The sequence below is a fragment of the Gigantopelta aegis genome, chromosome 12 (assembly GCF_016097555.1).
Source record: "Gigantopelta aegis isolate Gae_Host chromosome 12, Gae_host_genome, whole genome shotgun sequence".
NCBI lineage: Eukaryota > Metazoa > Mollusca > Gastropoda > Neomphalida > Peltospiridae > Gigantopelta > Gigantopelta aegis.
In genome coordinates, this window is record NC_054710.1 from 13,621,756 (window position 1) to 13,636,341 (window position 14,586).

Here is a 14,586-nt window from a genome sequence, read left to right on the forward strand (position 1 = left end):
CTCCTGTTGACTGCGGTTGCATACAGTTGCATAATGCCATACCCCAAAATTTCTTTCTGGCACAAACACTGACTGGACTACCAGGTTATGAGATCTGGTAGCCCTCAGTAAAAATTGATAGCCCCATAATTTTAATAAATGGGAAAAAAAAGATGGCAAAAAGCAAAATCATTTATTTTTATTTAGCCCTGTTGTTTTAGGTGGGTTTTTTTTTTAGGTGTTTAAGCGTTTTTTTGATTGCAGCCGGGCGGACTACCAGTTTTAGATATCTGGTAGCCCGAGTGAGAAATTGGTAGCTAAAACACCCCCAGCTACCGCTAAGGTCAAGTCCTGTTTTATATAACCTACATGTATATATCAGTGGCAGAGATACATGTATGGTGTTGAACATGCTATTGGCAAATTCATAATCGTCATCAGGGGTGGAAATTGGCTGAAATTCATGCCGATAAAAAAACTAGTTGGGATGACAGTATTTCGACTACTAGTCATATTTGTTACAGCTTCTGTTAAATTTTTTATGTGCGGTATGTAACCCAGTGGTAAACCGGTCGGTCTGGGATCGATCCCCGTCGGTGGACCCATTGGGCTATTTCTCGTTCCAGCCAGTGCTGCACAACTGGTGTTACAAAAAGAAGTGTTTTATTTAACGACGCACTCAACACATTTTATTTACAGTTATATGTCGTCAGACATATGGTTACGGACCACACAGATTTTGAGAGGAAACCCGCTGTCGCCACTACATGGGCTACTCTTTCCGATTAGCAGCAAGGGATCTTTTATTTGCGCTTCTCACAGGCAGGATAGCACAAACCATGGCCTTTGTTGAACCAGTTATGGATCACTGGTCGGTGCAAGTGGTTTACACCTACCCACTGAGCCTTGCGGAGCACTCACTCAGGGTTTGGAGTTGGTATCTGGATTAAAAATCCCATGCCTCGACTGGGATCCGAACCCAGTACCTACCAGCCTGTAGACCGATGGCCTGCCACGACGCCACCGAGGCCGGTAACTGGTGTTACAAAGGCTGTGGTATGTCTGTGGTTAATGGTTATCAATACCCCAGTATGAAAAATACACCGGCTATTGGGCGTTAAACTATGGTAAATGCAAAAATAAAGAAAAAAAAATAGGATCCCGTACGCCCATGGTTAAAGGGCGGGACTTAGCGCACTAGCCCAGTGGTAAAACTCCCGCTCGATGCGCAGTCAGTTTGGGATCGATCCCCGTCGGTGGACCCATTGGGCTATTTCTCCTTCCAGCTGGTGTAACAAAGGCTGTGGTATGTACTATCCTGTCTGTGGGATGGTGCATATAAAAGATTCCTTGCTACTAATCGAAAAGAGTAGCCGATGAAGTGGTGACAGCGGGTTTCCTCTCTCAATATCTGTGTGGTCCTTAACCAATTGTCTGATGCCATATAACTAAATAAAATGTGTTGAGTGTGTCATTAAATAAAACATTTCCTTCCTTCAAAATGCCATATAACCGTAAATAAAATGTGTTGAGTGCATTGTTAAATAAACCATTTCCTTCCTTCCTTCAAAATGTTGATGTTGTTTTTAAATTGGTTTATTATTAATGAGTAGATTAATCCATACAGGGCTTCAGATAGCAACAAAGTCGAGGTAATACTCGTGCCCAAATCGAGTACTAACATGCTGACCTCAAAACCACTGAAATATTACGTTTAATTAGATTAAAATATCTTGAAACACATTTCTGAATATGCACGACTCTACAGAGGGCGAGCTCTAGGTGAGCAAAATGTTTTGCCAAATTGTCTATTAAATTGCAGAAATCGTCAGTTACTTTCTAAAAAAATATAAATTTTTACATGAAATTATTTTGCCAAATTAAAATAAAATTCACCAACTACTTTCAAAATTCGTAAATGACGAATGTGGAGAGTGCCAGATCTATCCCTGCTACAGCAGCTCTTAATGACAGTACTGAACTAAAATCACCTTCCTGCACTCAGAAAAAGCGAAAGTCCCCTTTGTGCCAAAATTAGTGAAATCTAAAGCTCTGGCATATTACCATTTGTTTTCTTGAGGAAAAAAGCCCCATAGGCTTCCTTTTGAGAGCAAAGTACATTTTCTAAAAGTGACTTTAAAAACGTCATGTTTCCTTACAGGTGTCTCATATGTGAACTAAGGTACGACTTAACCACTGACTTTAAAAACGTCATGTTTCCTTACAGGTGTCTCATATGTGAGCTAAGGTACGACTTAACCACTGACTTTAAAAACGTCATGTTTCCTTACAGGTGTCTCATATGTGAAGTGAGGTACGACTTAACCACTGACTTTAAAAACGTCATGTTTCCTTACAGGGTGTCTCATATGTGAACTGAGGTATGACTTAACCACTGACTTTAAAAACGTCATGTTTCCTTACAGGGTGTCTCATATGTGAACTGAGGTATGACTTAACCACTGACTTTAAAAACGTCATGTTTCCTTACAGGTGTCTCATATGTGAACTGAGGTATGACTTAACCACTGACTTTAAAAACGTCATGTTTCCTTACAGGTGTCTCATATGTGAACTGAGGTATGACTTACACTGACTTTAAAAACGTCATGTTTCCTTACAGGGTGTCTCATATGTGAACTGAGGTATGACTTAACCACTGACTTTAAAAACGTCATGTTTCCTTACAGGTGTCTCATATGTGAACTGAGGTATGACTTACCACTGACTTTAAAAACGTCATGTTTCCTTACAGGTGTCTCATATGTGAACTGAGGTATGACTTAACCACTGACTTTAAAAACGTCATGTTTCCTTACAGGTGTCTCATATGTGAACTGAGGTATGACTTAACCACTGACTTTAAAAACGTCATGTTTCCTTACAGGGTGTCTCATATGTGAACTGAGGTATGCTTACCACTGACTTTAAAAACGTCATGTTTCCTTACAGGGTGTCTCATATGTGAACTGAGGTATGCTTACCACTGACTTTAAAAACGTCATGTTTCCTTACAGGTGTCTCATATGTGAACTGAGGTATGACTTAACCACTGACTTTAAAAACGTCATGTTTCCTTACAGGTGTCTCATATGTGAACTGAGGTATGACTTAACCACTGACTTTAAAAACGTCATGTTTCCTTACAGGTGTCTCATATGTGAACTGAGGTATGACTTAACCACTGACTTTAAAAACGTCATGTTTCCTTACAGGTGTCTCATATGTGATCTCAGGTACGACTTAACCACTGACTTTAAAAACATCATGTTTCCTTACAGGTGTCTCATATGTGAACTAAGGTACATGTACATGTATGACTTACCACTGACTTTAACTTTACTTTACTTTACCACTGACTTTAAAAACGTCATGTTTCCTTGCAGGTGTCTCGTATGCTGAACTAAGGTACGATGTACCAAACCACAGTAAGTCGCCTGTGTTCGACACAGAACCAGACTCCCATTACGACAAACCGTTACCCGGAATTCACCCCGTGATCAACACATCCGTCACAGACAAACACAATGTACAAGTTGAAGGGGGTGAGTGATCCCATTGTAACCACTGTCTCATTATGTCTGTCTCTCTCTCTATGTTATTGGGCTATTTCTCGTTCCAACCAGTGCACCACGACTGGTATATCAAAGGCTGTGGTATGTGCTATCCTGTCTGTGGGATGGTGCATATAAAAGATCCCTTGCTACTAATGGAAATATTGTAGCGGGGTTCCTCTCTATGACAGTGTCATAATGACCATATGTTTGACATCCAATAGCCGATGATTAATAAATGGTGTCATTAAAAAAACAAAAAACCTCTGTATGATTGTCACGTTGAAGGGGGTGAATGATCCCATTGTAACCACTATCTCATTGTGTCTGTCTCTCTGTATGTTTGTCACGTTGAAACGGGTGAGTGATCCCATTGTAACCACTGTCTCATTGTGTCTGTCTGTCTGTATGTTTGTCACGTTGAAGGGAGTGAGTGATCCCATTGTAACCACTGTCTCATTGTGTCTGTCTCTCTGTATGTTTGTGTGTGTGTCTTTATCTTTCTGTCTTTATTTGTTTGTCTGTTCATCTCTGTTTTCATCTGCATATCTGTCTCTGACTGTCTCTTTCTCCATTTGTCTATTTATCCTTGTTTTTTTTTAACCTTTTCCCCACTCTCCCTCTGTCTGTTTTTCTTTCTTTTTATCTGTCTCTCAGTCTGTCTGTATGTCTCTCTCTTCTGTACCTCTAATAAATAAGATATTCTGAGCCTTTATTTATTAGTCTCATTGTTTTTCTGTTGCTTGTTTATTCTTTGCTGTGTTTTAAAAAAATTTGTTGTATCTTTCTCAATGACTTTTCCAGAAATTTGTATTAGATGAGTGTAGATTTTTGGTTGTTCTTAAACTTACTAGTTTTAAATCACCAAAATAATATTTTTGTTTTATTTAACGACGCGACTAGAGCACAGTGATTTTTTATCTATCTTATCATCGGCTATTGGACATCCAAAAATAACATGTATAACTATTTAGTAGCAGGAAAGTTATCCTATTACCTTTTATCTTTCCCCCTTTGTGATGCGTGGTTGGTCTGGGATCGATCCCTGTCGGTGGGCCCATTGGGCTATTTCTCGTTCCAGCCAGTGCTCCACAACTGGTGTAACAAAGGCCATGGTATGTACTACCCAGTCTGTGGGATGGTGCATATAAAAGATCCCATGCTGCTAATCGAAAAGAGTAGTCCATGAAGTGGCAACAGCAGGTTTCCTCTCTCAATATCTACATGTATATGGTCTTTAACCATGTGTCCGACGCCACTAAACTGTAAATAAAATGTGTTGAGTGCGTCGTTAAATAAAACATTTCATTCCTTACTCTTTGCGTAATTGTTCAGTCACTATATATAATATATTACCTGTTTGTTTATAATTTCATAAACAAATTTGATTTGATTTGATTACATGTTCTTATTTGTCTACATCTACCGGCCTCGGTGGCGTCGTGGCAGGCCATCGGTCTACAGGCTGGTAGGTACTGGGTTCGGATCCCAGTCGAGGCATGGGATTTTTAATCCAGATACCGACTCCAAACCCTGAGTGAGTGCTCCGCAAGGCTCAATGGGTAGGTGTAAACCACTTGCACCGACCAGTGATCCATAACTGGTTCAACAAAGGCCATGGTTTGTGCTATCCTGCCTGTGGGAAGCGCAAATAAAAGATCCCTTGCTGCCTGTCGTAAAAAAGAGTAGCCTATGTGGCGACAGCGGGTTTCCTCTAAAAACAGTGTCAGAATGACCATATGTTTGACGTCCAATAGCCGATGATAAGATTAAAAATCAATGTGCTCTAGCTAGTTAAATAAAACAAACTTTACTTTACTTTTTTGTCTACATCTTTCTGCAACGTAATGTGATAGCTTTGTAAATTGTTATTTGTCTACATCTTTCTGCAACGTAATGTGATAGCTTTGTAAATTGTTATTTGTCTACATCTTTCTGCAACGTAATGTGATAGCTTTGTAAATTGTTATTTGTCTACATCTTTCTGCAACGTAATGTGATAGCTTTGTAAATTGTTATTTGTCTACATCTTTCTGCAACGTAATGTGATAGCTTTGTAAATTGTTATTTGTCTACATCTTTCTGCAACGTAATGTGATAGCTTTGTAAATTGTTTTTGGCTTGATTTTTTATTTAATATCTATAATTTCTTCTACTCTTTCCAGTGAGTTTATTGAGATATAGCTGTAAACGGGGATCTACAAAACAAAAATAAAAACAAAATATTCGACGATTTTGTGTGTGTGTGTGTGAGTGAGTTATTGTGTGTTTGTGTGTGTGTGTGTGTGTGTGTGTGTGTGCATGTCTATGTGTGTGTGTGGATGTGTGCCATTAGTGGATGTGTGTTTTTGCTCTCTTAACTTCTTGTATGGCTTAATATTATATGCAGTTGCTTTTACTGTACATTAATATTTGTTTTCTGCTTGGCTTAAACTGCTAGTTAATCATTTTCCATGACAATATATTATTTCTGTATCCCACGATTTCCTAATTGCAATTTCTACATAGATTAATCCTCTAGTATATAACAGCTTCGGAGACCAATATTTTAATTATTAAAAGATCTGATTTGTGCATTTTAAGACTTGGACCCATGGTATTTCCTTATTTCAAACCCTCTATAGATGAGTAATTTACAGAGTTGCTTTAATAGATTTGTATTCAGCACAACATTCGCCCATATTGAATGAACATTTTCATTTTATTTCAACTTACTTTCATGCTTATATCCAATTAAAGTTCAAGCACGCTGTCCTGGACACACACACCTCAGCTATCTGGGCTGTCTGTCTAAGTTAGTGGTTAATGAGAGACAAGAGGGGACCTACTCATTGAGTCGTTTAAAAGCCAAGAAAAACGTCAATATGATGGATTTTGTGAGAATAGCTGAATATATCAAGGTTCAGTAACAAAATGACAGCTCTTTAAAGCTGTCTTAACTACTCACCATCTTATAAAATCGTTTAAACATTCATTTTCATTTCAACTTATTTTGGCGCTTATATCCAATTAAGGTTCAAGCACGCTGTCCTGGACACACACACCTCAGCTATCTGGGCTGTCTGTCTAAGTTAGTGGATAGTGAGAGACAAGAGGGTTATAATGGTCTTACACCTACCCATTGAGTCGTTATAACTTTCTCTAGGTGGGAGCCGGTACGGGGATGCGAACCCTGTACCTACCAGCCTGATGTCTGATAGCTTAACCATGACATCACCAATGCCGGTGTAGTATTGGTGTAGAGACACATTTAAAGGCATACTGTCATGGATTTAAGGACCTTATTTCTCTAAAAATGGATAATAAATAAAAATTACATTAATTGTTGGAAACCAAATCTAGCTATCGCATCACCTTAATTGAACCATGATGGAGTGAAATCCATGTCATGGCTCTCGGCAATTTTAGTTTTTGAATTATGAACCATTGCCATAATTCAATTATTTTTACAAAATAAATGGAGTATGGTGCTAATGAAGATTGTTGAATAAAGTACATTTATGGACAAATCAAATTATTTTTGTTGGTAATACTTTGTTAGACCATTATATAGGTCAGTGGTCTGTGACAATATGCCTTTAACAAAAGAATAGTTTAGTAAGATAAAATAAAATAATTTCTTTGCCAGGCTTTTTGCCAGAAAATAATATGAGGGTACATATTTGTTTCAATGAAAATTAATTTTGAGCTAACTGTATAGTACAAACACTAAGAACACAAACATGGATTGCAAAAGTTGATAATTTATACAAAAGGTTGTACATGTTGGTACATGTAACTAGTGCAAGTTTACCAGCCCAGGGCCTGTGTTTTTAAAAGTTTGCTTAAAAAATTAAAAGTTTTGATTTGTTTAACAACACCACTAGAGAACATTGATTTATAAATCAGTGGCCATTGGATGTCAAACATTTTGTGATTTTGACATATAGTCTTAGAGAGGAAACCCACTACATTTGGCAGTGGACAGGGTGATCCCTGCTATTAGTATAACTTTGCCATGTTGGACAAACCAATTTTACAGTGCCTAATAACTTTTATTTAATTTTTAATTATATGTCACAAGTCGTGGGCCAGCTGCACTTGCTAATTTCAATCCCTGCATATCTGAATAATTGCTTTTATTACTACCAGTATCTTATAGCATTTATTTAATTGTGTATTTAGCTTGTGCTTCACTGCTTTGCTTATACTTAATCCGGTGTTTACAGGGACTCTTTTCTCCGTGACAGGAAATGCAAAACCCTCGCTACACCGTATACCCAGCGACTACGGCTCAACGACCGTGTGCAAACCAACACCTTCAATTGCAGAAATACACACACCCCTGTGAGTATTCAACATCATGTCATAAAAACATTTATTATAAGTCATTTGCATAAATATACACACACAGACACACACACACACACACACACAGACACATACCCACATACACACGCAGACACACACCCACATACACACGCACAGACACACACAGACACACACACAGACACACACAGCCACACACACATAGCCATACACACACACACAGCCATACACACACACACACACAGAGACACACACACACACACACACAGCCATACACACACACACACAGACACACACACATACACACACAGACACACACACACACACACAGCCATACACAGCCACACATACACACACTCTCACACAAACACACAGACACACACAGACACACACACACACACACACACACACACACACACAGACACACACACACACACACACGCACACACACACACACAGACACACACACACACACACACATATACACAGACACACACACACACACACACACACACACACACACACACACACACACCTACACACTCTCCAGTAAGTATTTCACATTGAATCATGTCATATAGACATTTATAATCATGCAGTTGCAGAAATACACACACATACACACACACACACACACAACACACACACAGACACGCACACACACACACACACACAGACACACACACAGACAGACACACACACAGATATACACACACGCACACTATACAAACACACAGATACACACACACACACAGGAACACTATACAAACACACACATACACACAAACACACACACACACACACACACACACACACACACACACACACACACACACACACACACCTACACACACTCCAGTAAGTATTTCACATCGAATCATGTCATATAGATATTTATGATCATTCAGTTGCAGAAATACACATACATCTGATGTTATAATACAGTTGAACTTTGTCATTTGCAATCTACAACAAAGAGTCTATTTAATTGTTTAGACGTTAGTTTTTATTGATTACACAAAATGTGGTTAGGCCATCGGTCTACAGGCTGGTAGATACTGGGTTCGGATCCCAGATGAGGCATGGGATTTTTAATCCAGATACCGACTCCACACCCTGAGTGAGTGCTCCGCAAGGCTCACTGGGTAGGTGTTAACCACTTGCACCGACCAGTGATCCATAACTGGTTCAACAAAGGCCATGGTTTGTGCTATCCTGCCTGTGGGAAGTGCAAATAAAAGATCCCTTGCTGCTAATTGGAAAGAGTAGCTCATGTAGTGGCGACAGCAGGTTTCCTCTCAAAATCTGTGTGGTCCTTACCCATATGTCTGACGCCATATAACCGCAAATAAAATGTGTTGGGTGCGTCGTTAAATAAAACATTTCTTTCTTTCTTTCTTTATTGAGAAAACAAAACATTTCCATTTATAAAAGGGAACAGTTTAACATTTCATACGTCTGCTACTTGTAGATTACAGGTTTTCATTCCTCAGACTTTTAATAAGTTACGGCATAAATTTACAAGTGGTACATGTATGAATGGTTATTTCACTCCTTCATTTCATTATGTCCTTGATTGCTGTGATTTAGTTTCACACTAATTGGTCTGACTGCTAGCCCCTATTTCATTTCATTTCAACTTATTTTCTTGCTTATATCCAGTTAATGTTCAAGCATGCTGTCCTGGGCACACACACCGCAGCTATCTGGGCTGTGGGTTACTTGTTAGATGGGTAGTGGTTAGTGAGAGAGAAGAGGGTGTAGTAGCCTTACACCTACCTATTGAGTCGTTTAAAACTCGCTCAGTGTGGGATCGGGTACCAGGCTGCGAACCCTGTACCGACCAGCCTTATGTCCGATGGCTTAATCACGACACTACCGAGGCTTTCAATGTTCTGACTGACAGCATACTAAAAGAAAGTTTATGTGGTAACTGACTTGTACCATGTTCCTTATGCATGATGCTATAAGGACGTTTTGAATCAGTGAGAGGGGTGTATGGGAGGTGGGGGGGTCTTATAGTGTGCGGTTATATATATTTATTGCACACTTTTCAACTGTTCAATCTTTAATAATAAACAAAACTTGGTGTGGATAATTTTGATTAGAACTTTACTACTACAGTATATATCCATAACTTAATTATCGGGACATTCCTGAGTTTGCTGCATTGTAAGATGTTTCCGACTAATAAAATATTTCTACGATTAAACTTACCTATTAAATATATTTTTTTGTTTAGAATATCAGTGTCTGTACATTCAATGTGTTTCTGGTCATCTTAATATTTGTAAGAAGCCCAAACTGGATTTTGTCTTTTTAGGAAATAAAATGAAATTTAACCTTATACAAATATTAGAATGATCAGAAACATGTTTAATATACAGCCGGTAATATTTTATGCAGAAAAATTTATTTGATATGTACATGTAATTACAATCGTTAAAAAGTCTCTGTTAGTCGATAACATCTTAAAATTGCAGCAAACTCAGGAATGTCCCTTTAACATAATTTATAATATTAATACCATTACCAAAGATTGCTTCACATGTAAGCAGACTCAACATACAGGTATACATACACTAACCCATGGGTATACATTGTTAAAAAGTTTACTTGCTGCTGCAATATCACATCTCTGTATCCTTCTGGTTTTGGTCTAACAGCTTTCTCTGTGTTGCTTGCATATAAATCATACAAGATGTTTTCAGTACTCTATGTGGCCCATTTAATCATCCATACATGTACAGCAGGGAACTTTTGTTCAATATTTCAGGGATTGCTACAGAATTCTAAAACGTTATCTAGTAGTTTTGTTTATTCCGGTTTATTTGCCAGATGACATGTCCATGAGCTTAGCTAATTGTTTTATCAGGACTAATCTGTATGGTAGGGACAGGTGGTGTTCCCTCCCCTCGCGTCTCTGACAGTGTTGGTCTCTCCCTCTCTCTCTCTGTGTCTGTCTGTCTCTCTCTGTCTCTGTCTCTCTCTCTCTCTCTCTCTCTCTCTCTCTCTCTCTCTCTCTCTCTCTCTCTCTCTCTCTCTCTCTCTCTCTCTCTCTCTCTCTCTCTCACGTCTCTGACAGTGTTGGTCTCTCCCTCTCTCTCTCTGTGTCTGTCTGTCTCTCTCTGTCTCTGTCTCTGTCTCTCTCTCTCTGTCTCTCTCTCTCTGTCTCTGTCTGTCTCTCTCTCTCTCTCTCTCTCTCTCTCTCTCTCTCTCTCTCTCTCTCTCTCTCTCTCTCCCCCTCCCCCTCCCCCATTTTGTTAGACACCCAGTAGCCATAGTTTAAATGATTGCCTGTGTTTTTCAGATTAGACAAAGGTGACCAGCCAACACCTGCACGTCGCGAGGGACTGCGCGAGAACCAAGACATGAATAAAGAGAATAACAAAAAACGGAACAGTCTAAATGAGGAATACGTAGAAGAACTTATCATGCGTGGATACGACCGCCTCAAGGTCGTGGACGCTTTACGTGTTGCTAAAAATAACTTAAAAATGGCAGAAGACATTTTGGAAACATTTGTGAAAACGAGTCGATGAGACATTTTTCGTGATACGTGTGCTTATGATTAACGCTTGAATTCTGTTTTAGCTCAGGTGGTGTTTATCCACTGTGTTGGCTTGTACCGGCGGGATGTGTTGTCAGCAATCTATCCGGCATTTGTCCGGTATCTGTTCTTAATCCGGTGTCTTTCCACAAATGTTTCCTCCCGACATGTTCAGCTAAGATTATGAGTTTTCAATCAGGGATCGAAACAGTAGTATTTTTTGTCAGACATTTTTTTTGGTATTGGGCTGCCAGGGATTTTATCCAGGATATTCCGCCAGGGTCCGATGACTGATGGGATTGTGAAAATTAGCGCCAGTAAATCATACTATAGATATGTTTTCAGTTCACTGAATAATGCCGTACACTGGTAACTGTTAAATTAATTTATTAGAACAGACATAATGAAATATACATAACGTGCCTGAACCTCTTTTGGATATAGACACGTTAATACAGTAACAGTAACAGTAAATATACATACTGGGAATTTTTAGTAAAGAAATTTGGAATTTTCAGTGCCATTTTCTTTTGGGAAGGACTGCTCGGACCCACAGAATGCCTGGATAAATCCATGTGTGCCATCTTTAAAAAGGAAAACCTTTGCTGTGACCTTATTTTTTTTTCAACTTTTTTATTTTTTTATTTTAAAAAATCATATATTTCATATTAAAAACAGCAAGACAATATAATAATGACATTCTAGCTGACAAAAAAGCCAGATGGTCTTTACAAGTTTTTTGCAGCAATTGTTTTTCAAGGTTGGGTAAATATTAATTCAAGTCCTTCATTTTATGTCTTAGATAAAAATTGCTGGTGAAGTCTTGGTTTGTGTCTGCAAACAGGCGCAATTAAACAGTTCTGTGATGAAAACATGCTAAAACTTACCAACATCCACACCTTGTGTCAAATAGATGGGGTAATGTGTGAGGAGATACCTGTATGAGTTTACTGCCCCCTTTCATTTCTCTCCTTTGAATTCCATCTCATTTCTTTGCGATCTGGCAACTCCTATCTTTCAACTTCTTTCTCTGTCCACCTCCACATCCCAGTCCTTGTCTTTCCAACTGCGACAGTGTTGGATGTCGGTTGCAGTTGATGACATCAGACCAAGACCAAATTTTTTAACATGCACATTCAGAGCAAGCTGTGGTAGTGCATGCCTGTCCTGGGCACAAGTGCCGACCTCGACTGGCTCCTCCGTCCAGGACAGGAGATGACATAATATTTTGAAGGACTTTTTATGTTTATTTTTTTTATAGTTTACCCAAAAAAGGGGGTTGGGGGGAATATGTCTGATAGAAAACACTATTTGAGAACAATCAGAATTTAGTTTTTTTACACATGACAAAGCATGTGTTACTTTACACATGTATGGAAAATTTAATTACCATACATGTAGTTATCAGTGAGATATTTATGACTCTGCTATTTCTGTATAAAAGACATTTTTATTTTACAGTCAAATCTCTATTAATGAACACAATCTTTTAAACGACTACCCGTCTCGAACATAAAGTTTTTTTTACAAAGCCAAAATGCTCGATCTACATTGTAGACATGTACAAATTTTGAGCCTTCCTATTGCAATTTTAAACCAGTAACATTTACAACATAAAATTAAAAAACAAAAGTTATCCCTCAAAACAATGCCATTGATTTGTATTCAGCAGCACAACACAGCTGTTAATGAAGCCCCTGATCGATGGCAATGGATACCACAGGAAATGTTTTATTTAACGCTCTTGTTGGCCATGTTAACACCGGTTTGACTATACGGTATCGTACCACTTTAAATATTTTTTTATCATATGTATTTTCTATAAATAGAATTAACTTAAATGAACAGAATTACTTAACATACATGTAGAAAAGAATGTAACATGCCATTATACTGTTGGCTGAATTTGTCACTCGCATGTTGAATTCTTTTGCCATAAATCCATTTTATTTTTTACATGTTGATAATTTTGATGGAAATTGTAAATTAATATTATGGTAATAGTGTACATATATATATATATATATATATATATATATATATATATATAGATATAATATCATATAGAAGACTAATACAGTATTAAAAAACCCAGTTTCCATGAGATTTAATATTGACTTTGAAATGCATGTCAGCAGCAAAGGGAGGTAATGTATGTTTGTGAGCCAATATTCAGGTTATTTGAATTTTACTTAAATATATTTTAATTTATCATAAATTTGCCAAAAATAATGATTCTAAAAATAGGTGTCTTTTAATAATCATTTATTTCCTTTAAGTTTTGTTTGTCAAAGATCAGGTGAATTTAGTTTCATATTTCAAACAAATCTTGTGATTTTTCATTCACACATTAAATCAGCCCAATATTTACACGGTCAGAAATGGGTTTCACAAAAAAAAAAAAATATATGTAGGTTGGGGGGGGGGGGGAGAGTCTGTGTCTGGTCGGACCAAAGTTCCAAAATTGATTCAGCTTTTCTTTTTCTTTTCTTTTTTTTTCTTTTTTTTTAAAGGGACAGACCCTAGTTTCCGCCCAGGAAAATGCACACACTAAGTTTAGACATTTGGATAACGTTACAATGGAGTAAAACATGAGTCTCTTGACTTTGAAATGGTCAAATACCCTGTAAAAATAGACTAAAACTCGACTCCATAACTGTTACTTCTTAATTAGACGCACGTGTGTTTTTAAAAATATGAGAAATGCATTTTGTGATATTAAAAACACCAGGATGACCAAAAACACTTCAAATGTTCGGAAATGGATAATGTAAACAATAAAATCTAAGTAAAGTATGATTTCTGTTATCAAAAACGGCTTTAATGGTAAAAAATATGCCTTAGTGTTTAAAAACTAGGCTATGTCCCTTTAAAAACACCAGCATGACAGGAAACACTTTGGATGTATGGAAATTGATAAGCTAAACAATTAAGTCTGTTTAAAGTATTATTTCAGTTAGCTAAAAAAAAAGAGGCTCTAATACTGAAAAATAAGCCTTAGTATTTAAAAACTATGGTCTGTCACTTTAATGTGATCTTACTTGGTGGTTAGATCGCTTTATGGAACGGGCTCTTCAACTACATCTAGTTAAGCCCAAACCTACATGTATTCCTAAAACCGAACCACCGTTAATCAAATACAGTGTAACCTCTCAAAACCGGACCCTCTGTAAACTGTAATTTCCCCCCAAACCG

At 37.8% G+C, this 14,586-nt stretch overlaps 1 protein-coding gene across 3 annotated transcripts in view; it reads left to right on the top strand.

Annotated features, from left to right (window-relative positions):
* The window catches only part of LOC121386551 (E3 ubiquitin-protein ligase CBL-like), a 66,402-nt gene extending 52,326 nt beyond the window's left edge, over window positions 1–14,076 (top strand). Inside the window, exons 10-12 of one of the 3 annotated variants that reach the window (XM_041517490.1) lie at window positions 3,366–3,524; window positions 7,742–7,859; window positions 11,152–14,076. In XM_041517490.1, the coding sequence (XP_041373424.1) occupies window positions 3,366–3,524; window positions 7,742–7,859; window positions 11,152–11,383 (509 nt within the window). In that variant the 3' untranslated portion in view covers window positions 11,384–14,076. The remainder of the gene's footprint in view (window positions 1–3,365; window positions 3,525–7,741; window positions 7,860–11,151) is intronic. The other 2 variants (XM_041517491.1, XM_041517492.1) reach the window with 2 other exon arrangements.
* The last annotated feature ends 510 nt before the right edge of the window (window positions 14,077–14,586 follow it).